This window comes from Panicum hallii, chromosome 1, assembly GCF_002211085.1.
Source record: "Panicum hallii strain FIL2 chromosome 1, PHallii_v3.1, whole genome shotgun sequence".
Taxonomy (NCBI): domain Eukaryota; kingdom Viridiplantae; phylum Streptophyta; class Magnoliopsida; order Poales; family Poaceae; genus Panicum; species Panicum hallii.
Window position 1 is genome coordinate 1,925,812 of NC_038042.1, and position 21,386 is coordinate 1,947,197.

General features: G+C 48.1%; 4 protein-coding genes and 12 non-coding genes across 18 annotated transcripts; 3 read left to right on the forward strand and 13 right to left on the reverse strand.

Moving 5' to 3' along the window:
- Positions 1 to 725: 725 nt before the first annotated feature.
- On the forward strand, positions 726 to 4,568 carry LOC112881956 (transmembrane protein 53-like). 2 transcript variants are annotated; one of them, XR_003226561.1, is made up of 5 exons: positions 726 to 1,641; positions 2,629 to 2,731; positions 2,957 to 3,165; positions 3,914 to 4,348; positions 4,429 to 4,568. XR_003226561.1 is itself a non-coding variant. In XM_025946894.1 (4 exons), exons 1-4 carry the CDS (start codon positions 1,058 to 1,060, stop codon positions 4,179 to 4,181), a joined length of 1,164 nt encoding a protein of 387 aa, XP_025802679.1. In that variant the 5' UTR covers positions 726 to 1,057; the 3' UTR covers positions 4,182 to 4,568. The 2 variants fall into 2 exon arrangements, 1 of the variants encoding a protein (XP_025802679.1); XM_025946894.1 differs by having other exon boundaries at positions 3,914 to 4,568.
- A 120-nt stretch (positions 4,569 to 4,688) lies between these two features.
- Positions 4,689 to 7,528, forward strand: LOC112881969 (phosphopantetheine adenylyltransferase 2-like). The gene is given in 8 exon segments (XM_025946906.1): positions 4,689 to 4,746; positions 4,833 to 5,233; positions 5,700 to 5,771; positions 6,435 to 6,494; positions 6,769 to 6,863; positions 7,015 to 7,084; positions 7,172 to 7,268; positions 7,271 to 7,528. Coding segments are annotated over 7 exon segments (696 nt in total). The 5' UTR covers positions 4,689 to 4,746; positions 4,833 to 4,996; the 3' UTR covers positions 7,336 to 7,528.
- Positions 7,529 to 8,554: 1,026 nt separating this feature from the next.
- Positions 8,555 to 8,673, reverse strand: LOC112879167. The gene has a single exon (XR_003225991.1). It is a non-coding gene; the product is annotated as a small nucleolar RNA SNORD14 (small nucleolar RNA).
- A 90-nt stretch (positions 8,674 to 8,763) lies between these two features.
- LOC112879169 lies at positions 8,764 to 8,882 on the reverse strand. Its single transcript, XR_003225993.1, has one exon. It is a non-coding gene; the product is annotated as a small nucleolar RNA SNORD14 (small nucleolar RNA).
- An 83-nt stretch (positions 8,883 to 8,965) lies between these two features.
- LOC112879177 lies at positions 8,966 to 9,082 on the reverse strand. Its single transcript, XR_003226001.1, has one exon. It is a non-coding gene; the product is annotated as a small nucleolar RNA SNORD14 (small nucleolar RNA).
- A 90-nt stretch (positions 9,083 to 9,172) lies between these two features.
- Positions 9,173 to 9,291, reverse strand: LOC112879170. Its single transcript, XR_003225994.1, has one exon. It is a non-coding gene; the product is annotated as a small nucleolar RNA SNORD14 (small nucleolar RNA).
- Positions 9,292 to 9,374: 83 nt separating this feature from the next.
- LOC112879175 lies at positions 9,375 to 9,491 on the reverse strand. Its single transcript, XR_003225999.1, has one exon. It is a non-coding gene; the product is annotated as a small nucleolar RNA SNORD14 (small nucleolar RNA).
- Positions 9,492 to 9,581: 90 nt separating this feature from the next.
- Positions 9,582 to 9,700, reverse strand: LOC112879171. Its single transcript, XR_003225995.1, has one exon. It is a non-coding gene; the product is annotated as a small nucleolar RNA SNORD14 (small nucleolar RNA).
- Positions 9,701 to 9,781: 81 nt separating this feature from the next.
- Positions 9,782 to 9,900, reverse strand: LOC112879168. The gene has a single exon (XR_003225992.1). It is a non-coding gene; the product is annotated as a small nucleolar RNA SNORD14 (small nucleolar RNA).
- Positions 9,901 to 9,961: 61 nt separating this feature from the next.
- LOC112879155 lies at positions 9,962 to 10,112 on the reverse strand. Its single transcript, XR_003225980.1, has one exon. It is a non-coding gene; the product is annotated as a small nucleolar RNA snoR2/U65 (small nucleolar RNA).
- An 81-nt stretch (positions 10,113 to 10,193) lies between these two features.
- Positions 10,194 to 10,380, reverse strand: LOC112879136. The gene has a single exon (XR_003225961.1). It is a non-coding gene; the product is annotated as a small nucleolar RNA Z112 (small nucleolar RNA).
- Positions 10,381 to 10,534: 154 nt separating this feature from the next.
- LOC112879141 lies at positions 10,535 to 10,635 on the reverse strand. Its single transcript, XR_003225967.1, has one exon. It is a non-coding gene; the product is annotated as a small nucleolar RNA snoR1 (small nucleolar RNA).
- A 162-nt stretch (positions 10,636 to 10,797) lies between these two features.
- Positions 10,798 to 10,886, reverse strand: LOC112879142. The gene has a single exon (XR_003225968.1). It is a non-coding gene; the product is annotated as a small nucleolar RNA snoR1 (small nucleolar RNA).
- Positions 10,887 to 11,003: 117 nt separating this feature from the next.
- On the reverse strand, positions 11,004 to 11,096 carry LOC112879140. Its single transcript, XR_003225966.1, has one exon. It is a non-coding gene; the product is annotated as a small nucleolar RNA snoR1 (small nucleolar RNA).
- Positions 11,097 to 12,730: 1,634 nt separating this feature from the next.
- On the reverse strand, positions 12,731 to 13,860 carry LOC112892996. Its single transcript, XM_025960132.1, has one exon. The coding sequence runs from the start codon at positions 13,741 to 13,743 to the stop codon at positions 12,871 to 12,873; it is 873 nt and encodes a 290-aa protein (XP_025815917.1). The 5' UTR covers positions 13,744 to 13,860; the 3' UTR covers positions 12,731 to 12,870.
- A 2,782-nt stretch (positions 13,861 to 16,642) lies between these two features.
- Positions 16,643 to 21,304, forward strand: LOC112891685 (L-aspartate oxidase, chloroplastic). Of its 2 annotated transcripts, none has more exons than XM_025958614.1 (8): positions 16,643 to 16,850; positions 17,134 to 17,281; positions 17,663 to 18,017; positions 18,174 to 18,416; positions 19,267 to 19,323; positions 19,464 to 19,544; positions 19,785 to 19,846; positions 20,020 to 21,304. In XM_025958614.1, exons 2-8 carry the CDS (start codon positions 17,151 to 17,153, stop codon positions 21,038 to 21,040), a joined length of 1,950 nt encoding a protein of 649 aa, XP_025814399.1. In that variant the 5' UTR covers positions 16,643 to 16,850; positions 17,134 to 17,150; the 3' UTR covers positions 21,041 to 21,304. The 2 variants fall into 2 exon arrangements, with proteins under 2 accessions (XP_025814399.1, XP_025814405.1); XM_025958620.1 differs by having other exon boundaries at positions 16,643 to 16,844.
- The last annotated feature ends 82 nt before the right edge of the window (positions 21,305 to 21,386 follow it).

The following is a 21,386-nucleotide window of genomic DNA, read 5'->3' on the forward strand; positions in this document are numbered from 1 at the left end:
GTGTCACATTCCTTTGTGCTACTCGCCTGGCGTATCCGCGTATCACATGTTTCTTCTTTGGAGCACGACAGATTCCACTTCTACCCATTACTGTATACTATCATGTGCAGTATGGTGTGATCACTCGGGGAAATGGGTATGGTTGCAACTACCGGAAATGGATGGGGCTGCGTGTTAGGAATGCAGATTTGAATTTGAACATTCTAGGATTTTAGCGCGGGAGCATAGAAAAATATGTAGGGATCGCACCGTGTGAGGGGTCCTTAGCCATCTTACATCAAAGAGAATTTTATCATTTAGGAGTATTAAATAAAATTTAATTATAAAATTAATTGCAGAACCCCTAACTTAATTCGCGAGACGAATCTAATGAGGTATATCATTCATGATTAGTGGATTATATCTTAATTAGTCTTATTAAAATTCATCTCGCGAATTAGCACCTATTTATATAGAAGGTTTGTAAACAAATTTTATTTAATATTTCTAAATATTAAAAACTTTTTTAATGTGATAGAGCTAAACTTTAGCGCTCTGAAACCAAACGGACCTTTTAAGACTCGGGAGTTGGGGTCGTGGGAACGTTGGAATGGAGAGGTAAGAATGGTACGAAGATGGTTTCGGAAATGTTGTCTAGATCGTCTAAGCAAAACAAAACTAAACTCCGGACTGAGGCAAACACCACTTGCTTAAACACACACGTGCGCCCACCCAAGGGCTTTAACCCAACATCGCATGTTCCCTAGCGCCGGGAGACGCCGCCGCACAGTCTGGATGATACAGTCCAGTGATACAGCCAGCCAGCCTGCAAGGCTGCAAGCAAGGATGCAACTGGGCAGGGCCCGTACCCAATTGATGGCGAATTAACTGCGGCCATGTGTGCCTCAGCCGTCTCCCACGAGGGAGCCACCGTGCTGACGCCAGGGCCCCGCCGCCGCGCGCGTGGACCCCGCGCGTCAGCGGCCGCGAGCGCCTGCGCCGTCATAAACCCCCGTCTCGTCGTCCTCGCCTTCCGCCAGTTCGCCGTCGCCTCACGCCACCGCAGCAGTCAGCAGCCATGGCGGCGGCGGCCTCCTCCGCCCGTCTCCTCGCCGCGGCCGCCGTCACGGCCGCGGGGTACCGGCGCGCGGTGCTCGGGCGCGTCCCGGTGGCAGCCTCCCTCTCGTTCCCCCGCGGCCACACCCCGCCATTCCGCGGCCGGGCAGGCCTCTCCTGCTCCGCCGCCTCAGCCTCGCTCTCCCTCCCCTCCACCGGCGGCGGGTGCTCGCCGCCGGGCTCCGTGCCCTTCAACCTCCTCCCGCCGGACTCCGAGCCCTTCATCGAGTGGGACCCGCACCCGGCCGACTCCGCCGCCTCGCCGCTCGGCGGCGGCGGGCCCGGGGAGGGCGCCACGCTGGTGGTGCTCCTCGGCTGGCTCGGCGCGCGCCAGAAGCACCTGCGCCGCTACGCCGACCTCTACCGCGAGCGCGGGGTCGGCGCGGTGCGGTTCGTGGTGCCCGTGCGCGAGCTCATCGGCCTCGACCTGGGGCGCCGCGTCGAGAGCAGGGTCGCCGATCTCTCCGACGAGATCGCCGCCTGGTGCGACGCCGACCGCCGCCGCACGCTCCTCTTCCACACCTTCAGCAACACCGGGTGGATCGCGTAAGGCTCCCCAACTCGTCTCCTCCCCCCTCTTCGCTTCACGCAATATCGCCAAGCTCTTAATGCTATTCTTCAGCTATCAATTGGAATGCTCAAAAGCGGATAGTGACTTGTAGAGCATTTTACTGACGTATGCATTGCATGGGTTTCTCTTTCAATGCAAACTGGCATGGGGGCTCGAGCATGTGGTGTGGCACGTTTTTGTTATGAAACTTTGGTTTCCTACATGAGATTGCTGGATAGAATGTGCTCGATTCATGAGGCATATCTTCACTGAATATGCCATGAGTTCGATAGGAGCATTTAGTACGGTACCACATCCATTTCTAGTTGGAAAACTAAAAGTGGTTCTGCCAGCCTGCATAGGAAAAAATCTCAGTGGTCTGTTTGGTGTTCTCGTTTGGTGTATTGTAGAATGGATCTCCTTGTGATTCTCGAAGGTATGTGTTTCCACTCCCAGTGGTTAATGTAGTAGAAATGGCGAAAGTGAGCAGAAAGGACTGAGTTCGGGTAATTGCTTGAAGAACAGACTAGATAAGCATTAGCCGCTAACTACGTTGAATAAACAGAACGAAAAATTCTTGATATTTATGATGCCACGCTGCTGATTTTGGGGTGATGCTCACATTGTTACTTTGTGCACAATTTCCTTATGGCGATCTGTTATGTAGCAATTGTGTTATGAAACTTATGGTTTCTTATTAAAGTTAATGTGCTTACTTACTTGTTGTGCTGAAATACATTCGTGGCTGGATTTGGTCCTTATTTTTGCCATTGAAACTTGATACTTTGTATTTTATTATAATAGCTTCATTTTGGGATAGTTCAGTTGAATATTCTGCATCTAGTCAAGGATGTGTTCCCATTAATCTTACTTGGAATCCTAGTAGATCCTTTACTTGATTCTTTAATCTTTTATCTGGCGTTCATGCCATTAAATTTACTGTGCATAAAAACCTTTGTGTTTTATTTTTACTTTCTTTCCAGCTATGGTGCCGTACTGGAGAATCTACAATCCAGAGCTGACATAACTGAGAGAATAAGAGGATGTATTATAGACTCTGCACCAGTTCTAGAGATAAGACCAGAGGTTTGTGTACCTGTCTTTTTTTCTTACGGAATCAGATTTTGAATTAAAGTAATTATTTAACTGTTAGTAGTGTTCCGAAGTTCTCCATACATTTAGCATGTAGACTTTTCTATCTGGATTATTTTTGTACCCTGAACTATTATTGTGTCTACAATGGTTTCTGCATAGCATTCTGGACAATTAAGCTTGTTTGCTTGAAAGTTCTCATTTATAAGTTAAACTCAGGTCTGGGCTGCTGGGTTCTCTGCTGCAATGTTGAAGAAAAGTAGTTCCATGACAGGTCCTTCAACTGAGTCTCTTGATGGGCCTATTGTAAATGGCACCTTGAACACAGTTAACTCTAATGTGATGCAACCATCATGGGGCGAATGCTTTCTTCTGTCAACTCTGCAGAAATTCTTTGAAATGGTTCTTCATGTGCCTGATATAAACACGTAAGTCCATTTGCTGTTTTTAGTCACTGCTCTGTTTAAGTAGCATGGACAGCTCATATATTTGTGCCAAGCAACAGTCATCAAGGTTTATCCACTAAAATTGACATGGCTATTCTGTTGATCTGATGTTACATGTCTTTTAGTTTACACTGATATTAATACTATACTATTTAAAATCCATGAAGAACTGCAATAGTATGTTCAGTACAAAAGAAGTAAAGCTATATGAGTGCCTCTTAATCTCTTATCAAGTATTGCTCCATGCACTGAAAGGAGTCGGAAATAATAGACTCAGCCCATAGACACCAGATTCTTCTTTCAGTTCTATCTTTTTCTTCTCAATTCAATCAAATTTGTCCTGAATCTTGTCTCCTTCGTAACAACAACTAATATGAGCTTTTAGCAAAGTAAATTACGATGATTTACCAAACTGGTTTGTGCAGAGTACATTAAATCAGAGTAAACTAGCTCTGAATGACGGTGAATGGTTAAGGAACATAAAAGAAATATACTCATTGTTTATAGCAGAAAGGGGCTGCTTCATATAGTTAATTTCATTCATAGTGTCATTATTTTCTCCTTTTCTTTGATGTATTTGTTTTCCTATTTGATTCCTTGAGGGCATTGTTGGCTCATCACTTTTTCATGTAGATTCAATATATTTGGTTTTTCTTTCTCCATGCGTGCAAAATGGATGTGATGTCTTCTCTATTACCTGATATGTTTCACAACTTGCTGATCCGTTCAGGCGACTGCGCAAGGTTCTGTCAGTTCTTTCAGACAAGCAGCCTCCATGCCCCCAGTTCTATCTGTACAGCTCAGCCGACCGAGTCATACCAGGTGAATGTGTCGAGAGCTTCATGGACTTGCAAAGATCGCTAGGGCGGAGCGTATACTCCCACAATTTTGTCTCCTCGCCCCATGTGGACCACTACCGGAGCTTCCCACACATCTACTCTGCTAAGATCGACGAGTTCCTGAAGATCTGCTCCACAGTCAAAGTATCAGTATCATGACCCGACCCGCCTTCAACTAGCAGGCCTGTCGAACAACTTCCTGATTTTTGTTGTATTCTTGAGCTGGAGCCGCTGTAATCTCACCCTGAGAGACACACATAATTCGGTGAATATCTTTGTCCGTCTTCTTGAAGCCTTGGAGGATGCGCTCGTTGAAAGGAATATGTGTGAGTAAAGCCTTTTTCGCGCTCCTCTTTTTTCTACCCTTGTCCTAAGAACATATAGCTGTTTTCCCCTCTGATCGTAGGCTCCTGGAGAGGAAGTGTACTGTATCATGATTTTTTGAAGGCGTACTCTAAACTGAACGCCATTGTGTAATTCAAGTGACATTGAAGTTTTAGAGTGCCTGAATTCGAGGCAACATCAACATGTACTCGTTTCCGATCAGCATGGCTTCATCTTGTGGCACGCTGCACCCATCCCGGCGTGTCCTGCTTGTTGTTTGTGCTCAGCTTGATCCCATTGTACTATATTTTATCTCTCATCTCTGCCATGTCCTAACGCAGCTGCAGAAGGGATCCCTTGTTCGATTCGATCGCGGCCGCTGCAGCTGCGGCGCGGCCAGGTTGGTGTCTGTATCTGTAACCCTCACGTTGTTGGAGCGGCCACCACCGAACAGCCTACAGCTAGGCTCTTGGCGTCGCCTTGCAGGTGCCGATCGAGGCGATGGCCAGGTCAAAACCAAGGCGACCGTAGGGCGGCGCGGCAATATAAGCGGCAGCCGCGACGCCACACGCGCGAGGCACGAGCCAACCACCCCTCCGGTTTGTTTGTTGCGCGCGCTGCAGCGTCGAGGCCCGAGGCGTGCGCAAGCCATGGCCATGGAGGAAGGATCAAGAGGAGGAGGAGAGGAAGAAACTGTTGCCGTGGGCACGGTGGCTGATGCTGCTGCCGCTGCGGACGCCGTTGTCGTCCTGGGGCCAAACGACGACGACGGGAAGGAGGCGGTCGAGGGGAGAAGGCCGGCGCCGGCAGCCACTGCCGCCTACGCGGCCGTCGTGATCGGGGGCACCTTTGACCGGCTGCACCAGGGCCACCATCTCTTCTTGAAGGTATGGCTCGCCTTCCATCTTTGTCTTCCTCTGCTTTGTCTTCTGCTCTGCCTGCCTGTCGTGTTACTTTCATCATCCAGTTCATGCGGCAACCGAACTGAAAAGTACACGCTCCATGGCTAGAAGCTGCATTAGTTCTTCGGCTTTTCGGAATAAACTCAAATCATCTGTGATCGCAGACATGGCGTCTTCTGTCTTTTCCCGCGTCACGTAAACCTCGATCAGTTCATCGTTTCATCCGTGCTCACTGCTAAAAGTTGATCTCGGTGGCATGCTTTGTCCGTTTCTCTTCTGTCCCATTGCTTCTTCTTGTTCTTGGTGGTAGTTGAGCGAGCCTCGATGGAAGAAGAAAGATTCGTTTCCTTTTCTTTTCGTTTATAATTCTTTATAATTCATCAAAGAAATAAGAATATTCTCTCATATATATAAATAAAGAAATATTCGTTTGCTTGACAAAACGTGGCAGGCGGCGGCGGAGCTGGCGAGGGAGAGGATCGTGATCGGCGTCTGCGACGGCCCGATGCTCGCCAAGAAACAGGTTTGCTCATTGCTTTTGCGTCATTGGTCTATGCACCATCCATAGTACTAAAATAAAGCTCGCTTCTACTCCAAGGGCACTTGATGCTGAGCGAGCGCCACACTTGCTTCTACTCTAATGAACCTTGACCGCACAGTCTCTAGAATTCAATTGCAACTGATGCCACAGTGACATCTACTAAGATGTCTTAACTCTCAACTCATACCATCTGATGGCATACTGCGTATCCGTAGGTTCGTTGTTTCAAATTATTGGGCATGCCATTTGGAATGCCAAGGATTACTACTACAACACACTAGCCAATGAGCACAATGGGACCCAGTGGTGTCTGGTGGGCTGGCCAGTGAGCCAGTGCAATCAGAGACGTCAGACGACAGGAATAGGGCGATATCAGTCACTGAACCATGTCATAATCCAATAAAGGCCTAATTGAAACATGTAGGTGGGCGGTTCTACGGATTGCAGTTGCGCAAGTTCATTGAACATGGACAGGTTCCAAATTCAATGGCGAATTTGGTAGGGGTTAAGTGGTGGCATATTCCCTTCAAAGCATGCATGTGAGCCACGCATGGTCATTGCATGTTCATAAGAATCTAGACCCTTTTTTTATGGGTATAGAAATCTAATGGGCATCTTTCGCTTTGGTCACCTTTTTCCATGCAGTATGCCTACCTGATACAGCCAATCGAGAAGCGGATGGAAAATGTCAAGGATTATATTAAGGTACCCACATGATCCAAAACTTCTCCTATGTTGGTTGCCTGGAAGTTTCTTTATGCAATTCCAAGTAGATGTACATCAGTAGGCATTCCCATCCTCAAGCTGCAAGTATCAAAACCCAAGTACAACCATTTTTGTTGTTAGTGCACTCTGCAAAATCTTTATAAGACTACATGTTGAAGGATTCATGCACATCGGTGTGCTTTGGGCAATAGATTGTTAGCAGATACCATGATGCTGTGCAGCTGTCTTTAACACTCACTCTTTCCACTTGCAGTCTATCAAGCCTGATCTTGAGGTTCACGTAGAGCCAATAGTGGACCCTTACGGCCCCTCCATTGTTGACGAAGGTCTTGAGGCCATCATTGTCAGGTTAGGATTCTCTTGCCCTACATATTATTTTCTGTTATGGTCCATCTTATTTGCCCAACAGTGCCTGACCAAATCTTAAAGCTGATGTTGTACGTCAGCAAAAAATAATTCTGTTTATTTAAAATCCGTTTGTATTCAATTCTTGAGGCAGCAAGGAGACATTGCCGGGAGGCCTCGCTGTCAACAGGAAGAGGGCAGAGAGAGGCCTCACACAACTGCAGGTTTGTTTGCAACTATGAATTGCTATTTCTTTTCTTTGAAAAAAAAAGAAAGAGTATGTTCAGAGATAGTTGCCTTCGACCCTGCAGATTGAAGTAGTAGAACTGGTGCCAGAGGAAGCTACGGGGAACAAGATCAGCTCAACAGCTTTCAGAAAGTTGGAAGCTGAGAGAGAATTACAGCACCAGCAAGAGACACAGCAGCAAACAGCAGCCCAACTGGAGTGCAGAACGTAGCCGTTCAGTTATTTTAGTATTTTCAAGTTCACTGAGCAGAATAACGCACTACACCAATTGTGAATTGTATTTTTCACTTTTTTATGAAGAGCTGAGCTACACTCATCCAGGTATAGCAGAATGCCCACCTAGTAAAGGACTGTAACGAGCAAATTTAGGCAAAAACAACAAAACTTATGATGAAAGAAGCACAAGACAAGGATGACAAAAGTACATTTCGTAATACTAGACATTGTTCAGATGCTAACGTTTGAACAAATCGAAATTTACACTGTTGCACACACAGAATAATTTACAAATTAGGGCAATTTTCTACGCCATTGGCTAAAACATCTATCCTGATCTGCCACCTAAAAAACTTATCCTTTACATGCCATTGTCCATAAATTCTAAAATCTTCCATGCCGTTGTTGACTTGACTCAGGTAGTCTTTGCTAACAGAGAGCTCAAAAGGACCCTTAAGGCCTTGTTCGGTTACATAGGATTTATTCGGAACCGGGAATGATAGGCAACAAGAGACAGGGATTATTCCGAGCCAGGAATTAATTGCAACAAAATATACTCATAATAGGTACAACAAAAAGACCGGGATTGATTCCACACCCCTCAAATCATGGATTGGTTCCCGGTAGTCAATTTTGTTGCAATTAATTCCCAACCCGGAATAAATCTCAGTATCTTATTGTACCTATCATAAGCTTCGTGTTATACCTATCATTTCCAACCCGGAATAAATCCCAAATAACCAAACAAAGCCTTAGTTGGATGTGAAATTCACTGGTCCCTTTTATACCGTCCTGTAATCTGACATTGTTTTGTACCCACGCACACCTATTAGATCTATGGAACTTCGAATTGCCAATGGTATATACGGGGGTCATGATTTCTTGGTGGCAGATCAAGGATTTAAGTTTATACCAATAGCCCAAGGAATTTTGTTTATACCAATAGCACAAGGAATTTTTCCATTTACAAAAGATAAAAAGACATATGGCCCATGCTAACATAGAGTTACAACCAAGACTTCCACAATCAGGTTCAGGTGCTGATTCCAATCAGAGATCCCCTCTTCCTAGCATAGTTTCAACCCACGCAGTGAATTGGAGTTCCAGTTAAAAATAGAAACAATTATCAAATTTTGAATGACAATTGAAGAAGGGTGACAAAAGATGGCACAAAAGTAACAAGAGAACCAGCAAGAGAAAGGTTTCGTATATTCCAACAGGAGTGTGCTATGCCCTCAGACATCCAAGGAAGGATTTAACAGCACAAGCTCTCAAGCCTGGCAGGGCGAAAGCTCTTAGGCGGCAACTGCGAATGTAGAGAAACAAGCCTTGATTCTATCATCACAGGGCATGAATCACTCCAAATAAACCAAGACACAAGAAGAGACAAATAAAATATCTATAGGCAACCACAAAACATGATACAGTATTGTATCGCATTGCATCAGACATCCAAGGAAGGATTTAGCAGCACTAGCTCTCAAGCCTGGCAGGGCGAAAGCTCTTAGGCGGCAACTGCGAATGTAGAGAAACAAGCCTTTCTTTTATCATCATTTGCAATGCACCACAGCTAATAGAAGTTGGCAACAGACCACATACTATATGTACGTAAGAAAGAAAAACTAGATTGAAAACAAACATGGCTCAGACATCCAAGGAAGGATTTTGCAGCACAAGCTCTCAAGCCTGGCAGGGCGAAAGCTCTTAGGCGGCAACTGCGAATGTAGAGAAACAAGCCTTGATTCTATCATCACAGGGCATGAATCACTCCAAATAAACCAAGACACAAGAAGAGACAAATAAAATATCTATAGGCAACCACAAAACATGATACAGTATTGTATCGCATTGCATCAGACATCCAAGGAAGGATTTAGCAGCACTAGCTCTCAAGCCTGGCAGGGCGAAAGCTCTTAGGCGGCAACTGCGAATGTAGAGAAACAAGCCTTTCTTTTATCATCATTTGCAATGCACCACAGCTAATAGAAGTTGGCAACAGACCACATACTATATGTACGTAAGAAAGAAAAACTAGATTGAAAACAAACATGGCTCAGACATCCAAGGAAGGATTTAACAGCACAAGCTCTCAAGCCTGGCAGGGCGAAAGCTCTTAGGCGGCAACTGCGAATGTAGAGAAACAAGCCTTGATTCTATCATCACAGGGCATGAATCACTCCAAATAAACCAAGACACAAGAAGAGACAAATAAAATATCTATAGGCAACCACAAAACATGATACAGTATTGTATCGCATTGCATCAGACATCCAAGGAAGGATTTAGCAGCACTAGCTCTCAAGCCTGGCAGGGCGAAAGCTCTTAGGCGGCAACTGCGAATGTAGAGAAACAAGCCTTTCTTTTATCATCATTTGCAATGCACCACAGCTAATAGAAGTTGGCAACAGACCACATACTATATGTACGTAAGAAAGAAAAACTAGATTGAAAACAAACATGGCTCAGACATCCAAGGAAGGATTTAACAGCACAAGCTCTCAAGCCTGGCAGGGCGAAAGCTCTTAGGCGGCAACTGCGAATGTAGAGAAACAAGCCTTAGCTTTATCATCATTGCCATATGTAGAAAATTGACAAAACAAAATAAAGTAAAAATGAAACATGTATTACGTTAAAAAATTAATGTAATCACAGAAACCGGCTCTGTGGACAGATAGAGAAGCAGTCCCCAGGTTCCTATCAACATGTGAAACATTGAAACAACTCTGTATCGGCCTAATCATAGCATCTCCGATCAATGCCCGTAGCTAACGGAGACGTGGCATCAGGCCCAAACTACTTCAGTAATGGCAGTTAGAACCAAAAAAAAAAATGCAAACCTACATAATATAACATACTGGAAGTTACGTAGAATCCCTAAGAGACCCGATTTAAATCACACCACAGCTGAATCAAACAGCTGCAGATGGGAGCTCCATCCAGGACCAAACCACAAAGGTTATGGTAGAAGGATGGACACCTGCAGCTGAAAGAAGCAGCTGCTGTTTAAAGTTTCAAACGGCACTTCCTATCGGTAGGTCTTGAGATCGTCACAGGGACTACATAACAACCTCATGACAGATACAGGAAAGATAAATGCATGTCCCCTAGAGCTTACATAGCAAAAAAGATCCATGTGAAGGTTTTCGCTGAGCAAATTAAAACAAGCAAATCAATAAGTGTAGAATGTTGGCATAGTACTTCACCGAGTATGAGCTCAGAGAGTTGCTATGCTCTGCTCAACGAAGGGCTTCTCAAAAAGAGGCTCGCTTCTCATACAAGAGGTGTCAGAAGAAAGCAATGCTCATCACAGCTAATCCTACTAGTTGCCAACAGAAACAAGCAGAAACAAGAGAGATTCGCTACAAGTAATTAGAAGCATCAGGTCAGATTATTTCATAGAGAAATAAAATAGGAAAACAGATAGAACAGTAACAAAAGGTAACATAAGATTGGCGCATACTCATGCCGTTAAAGAGCTCAGAGAGTTGCTAATCTGCTCAAGGAAGGGACTAATCCCTTCTCATACAAGAGGTGTCAGAAATAAGCAAGAACTCATCACAGCACAAGCACTGCTTAAAAAACTAAAGAGCTACTTGCAACGACCTCGTGAATCTCTAGTCAGATGCAACAAAAAATACAGCAAAGGATCAGATTATTTCAGGAGAAGATTGCCAGCGAGGAGCTCAGAGGGTTGCTGAATCTGCTCAAGGAAGGGATCGGTTGATCCCTTCTCATACAAGAGGTGTCAGAAGGAAGCAATGCTCATCACAGCTACTCCTACCAGGATATCTCTAGCTCTGGCGATGCGGACAATGCATAGATGCGAAAGTGATCGCAGATGGGGACGCGATTCCCATACCAGAGCTGTCAGAAGTAATCAAACAATCGTCACGGAACAGCTCCCGCAAAAACACTACCGGACGGGAGGACGGCGCTGGCGGCGGTGGGTGGAGGCGGAGCGCCGGGAAGGGTGGGCGAGCCGTGAGCGGGAAGGCTCGAGGCGGCGGCGGCAGCCTTAAACCCTAGCGGCTAGGTGTGGAGTCAGGCGTGCCCACGGTGGAGTTATAAAGGGGAGGTGGGATTGGAACTGGGCCAATGTCCAAGCGGTATGCGGGCCGTATGCCTTGTAAAAGAAGCCGGCCCACTCCGTCAACTTACTAGCCCACCTACCTAGACCGCAACGATTGGACCGTATCCCCAGGGTGGGAGGTTACTTTGGCACTAGTCCTAGCTTTTAACCTTTCAACTCTATATAAACGCACTCTGGAAAAATTCCACCTTCTAGAAGATAGATTGCTGGACCAGAAATGGTTCCAAGATCAGCTTGTGTGACCTCCTCTTCACAATCACAATGACTGGTCCCATCTTCTTCGTCAAATCATCTAATGTTCACGCTCTTATTGTGTTCTTGGAATATTCAAATCCAAGGACCTATTGGTGAAAAACATGGGTTACTATGGCAACTTCATTTTTCAACAAAGAGATTTATACGAAGTATGTTGCAAACGTCTACTCCGTTCTTAAACGCTGTTGATTGATGAAGTAAAAGGGAATTGTCAACTATCCAAACACAAGTCAACGTTCTAGAAGATGGCTGGATCAGGAATGGTTCTAAGCTTGGCTCGTCCACTTCCTCTTCACAATGACTTGCCCAATCTTATTTTATTGAGTCACCTAATATCCGCACCATTACCCTTGCTCGGACTATACGAATTCAAAAATTAAGTTGAAAAATAGGGGTTTACTACGCCGTTTTCGACGGAGAAATTCATATCTTCTCCAACATCTCTTGACTTCGAAACGCGGTTCAGCTGTTGATAAGTTGATTTTTTTTAACAGTGAATCAAAAGTGAAACTTCCTAGAGCAAGGAAAGCATCGCCAAACTTTCAAAATCCAAAAAGTTAAAAAAGAAGACACTTCACCAAACTCCTGATATTTGTCTAGAACAGTACCGGTCAAAACAAGGGGAAAGAGGACGATGAACACAGAGAACGCGTGTGCACACCGCACATGCCTAAAATAGGCTGGTCCGTAGGCCGTAGCAGGTGTACCGGAACGTCTCCACTGGAGAAGACCTGAAGAAGCTTCTCCCTTCAACGCCAAAGATGCAAGCTGCGACAATTCAGCTGCTGCTGCTCCACAGATCTTAACCGGCGTTTGACCCGGATCGATCAGGTCAGGGCGTCTCGGATCACGCGCCGCCGGACAGAGCGATGAACAGGAGCTTATCCAAAAACCAACCCGGTCGCTTTCGTTAACCAGACGATCACGGATTAATCTAATCGGTTTCCACGAGATGAATCAGGTCAGCTACTTGCCATGGATGGCGCTGGATGCAGGTTGACAAGTTCAGAGTCAAGAATGACGCCGTAGTTTTAATGTTTACTTTTCTTTTTCTTTCCTTGTATGTACACGAAAAATGGCGATAGAACAATGAGCTCTTCGCCTAAAATCGAAGGGAAAAAAATGAACGAAATAATCTTTCTTCTTCGAGGGCCTTATTGATCCCGATTGAAGCGAGTGGAATGATCGTCGGCGGTAGGTAGCTAGTAGGGGTGGTGCGAGCGGCCGAGGGCGTGCGCGGCGGTGAAGAAGCCGACGATCCCCGGGCGGTAGGGGAGGTAGGACTGCTGCTGCTGCTGCCTCCTGTCGCCGGCGAGCGCGCCGCCGCCCGGCTTGCCGTAGAAGAGCTTGTGCGCGGTGGCCATGTCCATCTCGGTCGCTGCAGCGCCGGCGGCCTTGCTGCTCTTCTTCTTGCTCTGCTTCTGCAGGGGCGCCGACGGCTTGGCAGCCGGCCGCCTGCTGTCGCCGTCCACCGTCGTCTTGTTCCCGGCCGTTTTGGACGGCGTGGTAGGCTGGAGGAACACGAACTTCTCCTTGCCGTCGCTGTGGGAGCGGCCGCCGCCGCCGGACACGAGGCCGCGGAGGCGCCAGAAGCGGCGCGCCTCCCCCGTGGAGGCGGACTTGGGGAACGGCGGGGCCGGGTCCCGCGTCGGGGAGCCCGGCGCGGACCGCGGCGCCCACGCACAGTAGGTGTCCGGCGAGGTCGGCGCCGTGGAGGAGGCCTGCGGCGCGGCCGGCGCCGGCGCGGCCTCGCCGTCGCTTTCGAGGAGGTGGCGGTCGAAGACCGGGTACGCCGGGAGGATGCGGCCGTGCGCGAAGAGGTCGTCGGCCGACGCGAGGTCCAGGACGTCCCCGGCGCTGCTCCCAGGCGCCGCGAGCGGGGGCGCGAAGGCGAACTCGAACCCCGCGGCGTCGTCGTCGTCGTAGTCGTATTCGCTGCCAGCGTCGGAGGAGGCGAGCGTGGCGAGCTCGTCGTCCGCGGCCGGGCGGTCGGCGCCGGCGCCGGGCATGGCGTCGCCGAAGCTGAGGACGGAGTCGAGGCGCGGGCGAGGCGCCGCCGCCGCCATCGCGGACATGAGAGGGGTGGGGGGTTGCAGACGGGCTGAGGGCAGCTGGGCGGGCGCGCTGGCTGGAGTGGAGCTGGACGCGTCTTCGGCTGCGGTGGGATCGCTGGTGCGTGCACGCTTGGCCGGCGGCGTTTATAAAGGGAGGCGAGGCGAGCTGAGATCACGAGGCGGCGACCGGAATGCGCGTGAGGCGGGCGCCGGATGACGCGTGCGGGAGTGGGGCGCAAGCAAAGCAACAGTGCGAGGCTGCGAGCTGTGCGCGGGTCGAGATGGATCCGTGGCGAACGCTGGTGGTGGAGAGAGGTCGGGGGAGGAAGAATATTCGGCGGGGACGGCGACACGGTTGCTTGCACGGGAAGGAGAAGCAACCGGGAACGGACGGGCAGGAGCGCGGGTGGGCGCGAGAGAAAAGGGCGCGAACGTTCGGCCCGTTTCGGGGTGGGACCGTGGTGCCGGGTGGCTGACGTGGGTCTGGTGGTCTTGCTGCTTGGTCTCCAAGGCGCTGCTGCTGCTACGCGGCCTCCGTGCGGCCCAACGGTTATTTTTGTCCGGCCTGCTCGTGTGTGTGTGTGTTTTTTTTCCTTTGAATTGACTGGTCTTTTCGACTCGGAATATTCTATTGGTTTTTCACTTTCACATCGGTTGGCACGTACGGATCTTTTTCGACGATGCGCCGGTCTTTCCTTCACGGTAGTGCACCGTGTGCAGCTTGGTTTAGAGCCTTGGAGGAGTCACTAGAATGAGCCATCGTGGAATTATACATACATTTTGTGAATTTTTTTTGTGTGGATTTTTAAATTAGTCGCATGACTCGTACCTCTCATGGTGACCCAATTATTTCCTTTTTATTTTATAGAAAAATATATCGTGAGCGCGGTAAAATTGTACACGGTCACGACTCTCGAGCTCACGATGCATCGGCGGGCTCAAAGTCGACAAAACCGGGCCGGCGGCCCAGGATCCGAACTGTTTGCTGGGAGCCCGTAGCGTCCTGCTATGTCTCTCTGCCCCGTTGGGCCGAAACCGGAGCTCGCGCGCTGGTGGTGGGCTCGGTCGAGGAAACCAGGCCGGAGGCCTGCGCCGAGTTGTTTGTTGGGCCGAAACGACGGCCGTGCGTGGAAAACCGGAGCCCACACAAGCGCGACGCTTCTGGCAATCTGGCCTCACGCGACGACCCCCTTACCTCACCTGATGGACGGCGCCTGGTGGTAGGCTGTGCTGGTGCCATGCCAGTGCCATCCACACCCACCCGCCCGCGCGGGTTAGCAGCTGTGGCCGACTGGCCGGTGGCGGCGGGTGGGTACCCCGGTGCGCCGTGCGTGCCTCCCATGCCTCTCGCACCCACGCTGCCCACCCCTCCCCTCCCTGTTCTGTTTGGCCACTAGCCCACTAGCAAGCAGGTGACTGGTTGCTGACTTGACGGCTCCGCCGCCGGTTTTCTCGTCGGAGCACCGCCGCCGCTTGCTAGCCCGGCTGCACTGGCACTGCACACACACAAAAGTTAAGTACCCCTCTTCCGTTTCATCATTTCCACACTACTTTGGCGCACGTCCCGCCTACTAGGTGTAGGTGAGAAGAGAGACGAGCAGGAAAGATAATAATGGCTCATGGAGAAAAGAGGGTGGATTGGTCCAGGGGTTGGTTACAACTCTGTTTTAGCTCTTTTTTTTTCTAAATAAAGGGCTGATATGTGCTCTGTGCACATGTATTAAACGACAAACGGTACGACCGAATAATTATAGAATAAGTAAAGATTAGATACGGAATATACCGTCACTAGTCATACATGTGCGGATTGGCCTCTCTAATAAGATGATGATGTAGCTGCTTAGGGTAGTACACCATGCTTACATTGTTAAGGGTCTATTTGATCCACCAACTAAACTTTAGCTACCTAAATTTAGCTGCTAGTGATTTAAACGGTGCAGCTAAAAAACCAGTTAAAGTTTAGCTGTTTCATCAACATAGCTAAAGCAAGCTAAATTTTAGTTGGATCTATTAGTTGGAGTTGGAGGATTCAAACACCCCATCTAAAGTTTAGTTGGCTAAAGTTTGACTTTAAAATTTTAGCTAGCTAAATTTTAGTCGGTGGATCCAAACAGATCATAAAGTTGTTGGTAATATGTCGTACAAACTGTTTGTTTATCTTGTCTCAACTCAATCTCTACTTTGTAATGTTGTGCACTTTTTTTTGGCTATATAAAACCATACGGTTATCCATGACGATCCGATCGATTGAATAGCATATCCCAAATAGATATGTGCTGTAGTGTAAAATCTCTTTTCTAACTATCACAAAAAAGTATGGAAAATCGTATGTACATTCTTACTCTCGTTGGTCGTAAAAGTTGGCGACATGTTTTTTATTTTCTAAACTGCAGCCTATGTCTCCCTTCAATTCGAGTGGATTTAGGATTTGCGATTGAAAATGGGGATGGATCGAATAGGTTGGGAATCCTCCATTTTTTCTTTTTCAAGTGGTGACCGAAAGTCAGCGTAGCATCAACCACAGGTCCACAGACCACAGCCACCACGCTGGCACCCACCACCGCCGGCGACCCCACACCTCGATTCTCTTGGCCCCGCAGGTGCGCCGTCCCCGGAAAAAAGCGGGCAGGGCCGGGGCCCCACGGCGCCAGCCAGGATCCGGTGAACCTTCCGCCTGCGGTCCAGGCGAAAAGAGAGGGCACCGCACGAGGCGGCGGCGGCGTCATCGATCGCCGTCGTCGGCGACGATGTGGCGCCTCGGGTTGCCAAGAATTTTCCTCGCCTAGCCTTTTTTTGAGCAGGCCGGAGAGCCATCTCTTCCTCGCTCCCCTTGTTTGGCTTTTCCTCTCCCAACTTGTCTCTTTCTCTCTCTCTCTCCCCTCCCTTTCTCCCGTTGTTTCTCCCCTCTCGCGGTCTCGCCTCCGCAATAAAACCAGCCGCCTGCCGAGCCGGGCACGCACGCTGCCCGCCTCCGTCCGCTCCCTCGCCCCGCTCTTCGGAGGCCCAAAGGCCGTGCGCCTTCGAGCGCGGCTTCGCCGGCAGCGCCCTTGTGGAATTCCCGACCCCTTTTCTCCTCGCCATCCCCTTGCCATTGGAGACAGGAGCTAGACTTTCTTGCGCAGGTACAGGTGAGAGTGCCATCCTCCCGGCGGCTTGCTTGTTCTTGAATTTCCTGACCCGATCTTTCGAAAGCTACTGATTTTTGTCGCCGGGGATGATTGGATCTCCTCTTCTTGCCGCGTGGAGCGATCCCACAATCAGGGACATGCTCTGTTTCGTTGCCTTGTTGTTCCTCGGAACTCTTGCTTTTGCTGCTTGTTGATCCTCGAGATTACTCTTGCTTTTGGTGCTTCCACTCTGTGAAATCCAAGGATCTTGATTGGTTTCCGTGCTTTGGTTTCGTTTTTGCAGGCCCAACCAAGGTTGGGATGGCGAACCTGACCAGCGCCTTTGCAAGCCTACAATGCGCAGGGGCGATGCATGTCGGCAAAGTGCACATGCAAGCTTCTGGACTGCCATTTCTCTCTTTCAGAAGATGCGCCCAGCTTGATATCTCCAGGTGAAGTTGCTACTGTCAAATGTTCTTCACGCTGACTCTTTTCTGTCGATTTGTTTATATTTTTTCGAGGATCTGAAGTGTTTACTGTAGTTTAATAGCCTGCGTCAATTTGTTGAGTATCATTCTTAATCAAGTTGTTAAGCTCCAGGGTATTTGATTTTAATCGCTTCAGGTTGTTCTCCACAATTTATTTTTACTACTTTCAAAATTCCAAATTGACAGAAGTAGGATTCAGATAAGAAAACTGACCAAACATGTACAGTGTTTCAACTAACTGAGTTTCTTATTGCAGTTTGCAAGCTTTGATCTGACACTTGACACTTCCTATGGTGTCATTGTTGCATTGTTTATTCTGATACAGCGTGCTAATTCTGCTTACAGACTAGGTAGCATGCCTCGTTTCATGGGTGCAACATCTGCTACTGTCTCCCAACAACATGTGAGGCACAGGGTCAGGGCCATCAGAGCCTCTACTCTCTCGTGCTTTCAAGACGACACCACAAAATTCTTTGATTTCGTGGTTATTGGCAGTGGTGTTGCTGGCTTAAGGTATGCTTTGGAAGTTTCAAAGCACGGCTCTGTTGCTATTATCACCAAAGCCGAGCCTCATGAGAGCAACACAAACTATGCACAAGGCGGTGTTAGTGCTGTTCTGTGTCCCTCGGATTCTGTAGAAAGTCACATGAAAGACACAATTGTTGCAGGTGCTTATCTGTGCGATGAAGAGACTGTGAGGGTAAGTTTTAGCATCCATCATCTTTACAATAGTTTTTTTTATTGCCTCACCATTGTATCTGAATGCATGTTCCAGTGAATCATTGCTTGTGAACAATTCCCCCCTACAGATATTAATTTTTATTTGTTTGCTACTACCCTTCATGCTATCTTTCAGATAGTTTGCACAGAAGGCCCAGAGCGCGTCAAGGAACTAATTGCCATGGGTGCCTCATTTGACCATGGTGAAGATGGTAGGCTGCACCTTGCAAGGGAAGGTGGACATTCTCACAACAGAATTGTCCATTCTGCTGATATGACTGGAAGAGAGATTGAAAGAGCACTGCTGCAAGCAGTTGACAACGATGATAACATTTCTTTGTTTGGTCACCACTTCGCCATTGATCTATTGACATGTCAGGTTGGTATATGTTATTCTTATGCCAATCATTAATCTCTAGTTTTTTGTTGGATAATACTTTCAGTAGACCCTTTCGTTCTGTTTTCTGACATGAAGTAGTTATTTGCATTCTTGCATGTGGTTTCCTTCTGTTAGTTTTGAAAGCTGTCTGCTATATAGTTGCGTGCATGCTGTTTTCCTCCATAAACATATAAATTGTTACATAGCAAATAGCCTTGGACTACACGAAAACCATCGTGCGAACTTTTGATTGGCCAGATTAATTATTTCTTTTTTGTCTTCAGATCATACAAAGAACAAAATAGTGGAACTTTTCCAAAATAGACAAAGTAATGGAACTTGCTTATCATTAGTGCAGAGTATAGAAAAAGGTCTGAGAGCATAGCTGTTGAAGTGCTCACTTTTCAGGAAACAGCGTAGGAAGCGACAATATGAAGATATTGGTTATTAATGGCCTGTTATTGTCGGCTTCCAAATGTTTGTCGATAGCGATCTATTAAATGCAACCTTAAAATGCCATGCTTGGCGGCGCTTAACTAGCAAGTTGCCTCACATTTGACCATTTCCCCACTTATGTTCTCAAATTTGCACTCAAAATTCGACACGTTGTCCTTGTTTTACCCATTTCCCAACTTTCAATGTCTTGCTCATTTAAGTTTAGTTTGAGTCACTGGACCTTTTTACTTGTATTATTTCTGGAAGCACAACCATTAACAATTTTACGTTCCAGAAGTGGAAACATATGTTGCGCTATATATGGCATGCCTAATTATCTCCTTCAATTGCAAAAGGTTTGCACTTAAAGTGTAAAACACCCATGACTAATATGAATGGTTTTCTTCTTTCTCAGAAAAATGGTGAAATCCATTGCTATGGAGCGGATTCGATAGACATCGAAACTCAGAAGGTATATTGTCTGGATTTTTTTATATTAACTAGTGTTTGCCTCATTTCCTTTAGTGATAGTTGCCATTTCATTTTCAGCCTTTTGGCACCACTCTTGTCAAAAATCGTTCAAGCTAAATAACTTGTTCCTGTGTCATCCAGGTAGTCCGTTTCATCTCAAAAGTAACGTTGCTTGCATCTGGAGGAGCTGGTCATATATATCCCACAACAACCAATCCACCGGTACTTTTCAGGAGACACCACACTCCTTTATATCTTTTTTAATATAGTGATTTTTTAGAAGCATCTGTCATTATCTTTTCGATATATACTATGCTAAGATGACATGCTTTTTGAATGCTGCACACTATCAGTAGGTGACCTGATGGATATTATACTACATCATCAATTTGATTTGATGGAAACTCAAGTTAATATATTACTCACAATATTCCTAAGACTCCTCGAAATCCAATGTTTCAGGTAGCTACTGGGGACGGAATTGCTATGTCTCACCGTGCTCAGGCTGTAATTTCCAATATGGAGTGAGTTTATCTTGGCCTGAGTTTCAAAAGAAAAGTGTAACCTCTTTTTTTGATAGTATTGTACTCGTCCCTAGTTAAAAAATAGGCACCAATTCTATTTGTAGCAGTAGGTACCTTACGAATCGGTATCCCTTCAATTATCCCTAATTTTGTCTTGTACTTTGCATTGTCAGGTTTGTTCAGTTCCATCCAACTGCACTTTCAGATGAGGGCCTCCCAATAAAGCCAACCACAAAAAGAGAGAATGCATTTCTCATAACAGAAGCTGTCAGGGGGGATGGAGGAATCCTCTACAACCAGTCCATGGAGAGATTCATGCCGCTGTACGATGATCGCGCGGAGTTGGCGCCGAGGGATGTGGTTGCGAGGAGCATAGATGATCAGCTGAAGAAGCGGGGCGAGAACTACGTCCTCTTGGACATCAGCCACAAACCGAGAGACAAGGTTCTTGCTCACTTCCCCAACATCGCCGCCGAGTGCCTGCGTTACGGCCTGGACATCACCCGGCAGCCCATCCCCGTCGTGCCCGCGGCGCACTACATGTGCGGCGGCGTCCGGGCGGGGCTGCAGGGGGAGACGAACGTGAAGGGCCTGTACGTCGCCGGCGAGGTCGCCTGCACGGGGCTGCACGGCGCCAACCGGCTCGCGAGCAACTCGCTGCTGGAGGCCCTGGTCTTCGCCAGGAGGGCGGTGCAGCCGTCCATCGACCACATGGTGGACGCCGACGCCGGCGCGTCCCTCGCCGCTCGGTGGGCGCGCCCGACGCTCCCGTCGCCGTCGGCGCTCGGGGGCGGCGCGCTGTCGGACATCGTGTCGCGGACGCGGCAGACGAGGACGGAGCTGCAGACCGTGATGTGGGAGTACGTCGGCATCGTGCGGTCGACGGGGCGGCTGAAGCAGGCCGAGTGGAAGATCGGCGACCTGGAGTCGGAGTGGGAGGAGTTCCTGTTCCGGCGGGGGTGGACGCCGACCATGGTGGGGATCGAGGCCTGCGAGATGCGCAACCTCTTCTGCTGCGCCAAGCTCGTCGTCAAGAGCGCGCTGGCCAGGCGCGAGAGCCGCGGCCTCCACTTCACCGAGGACTTCCCGTACCTGGAGGAGAGCAGGAGGAAGCCCACGGTGATCTTCCCGGCCGCCGTCCAGGAGCTGACATGGAGCTCCAAGCCGCTGCAGAGGCAGCTGCAGTGCAAATAGATGGCACTGGCATGCTGCAGATGCAGTTCATGGAGCTGGGGCATGGGGATTCGTTAATTTATCAGAACTGGGTTGAAGTAGCCCGCTTTTTCATTCGACAGCGAACTCATATTCATCCAGTGAAACTGGAATGTGAGTAATATTCATCGGTTACAGAGTCAGGCTGAAGTAGCCTGTGTACTTGTGCCAATCTTTAGCATTCTTGCCAGTTCCAGCTGTTGTAACTTGTAAAAGATATTGTTGGAGCTGCATTCTGAACCTTAATGGTTAGTGTAGGTCTATGGGTGATTGTACACCAATTGGTTAACTTGATGTCCATCTCATGCAGTAAAATACTTTGATTCAG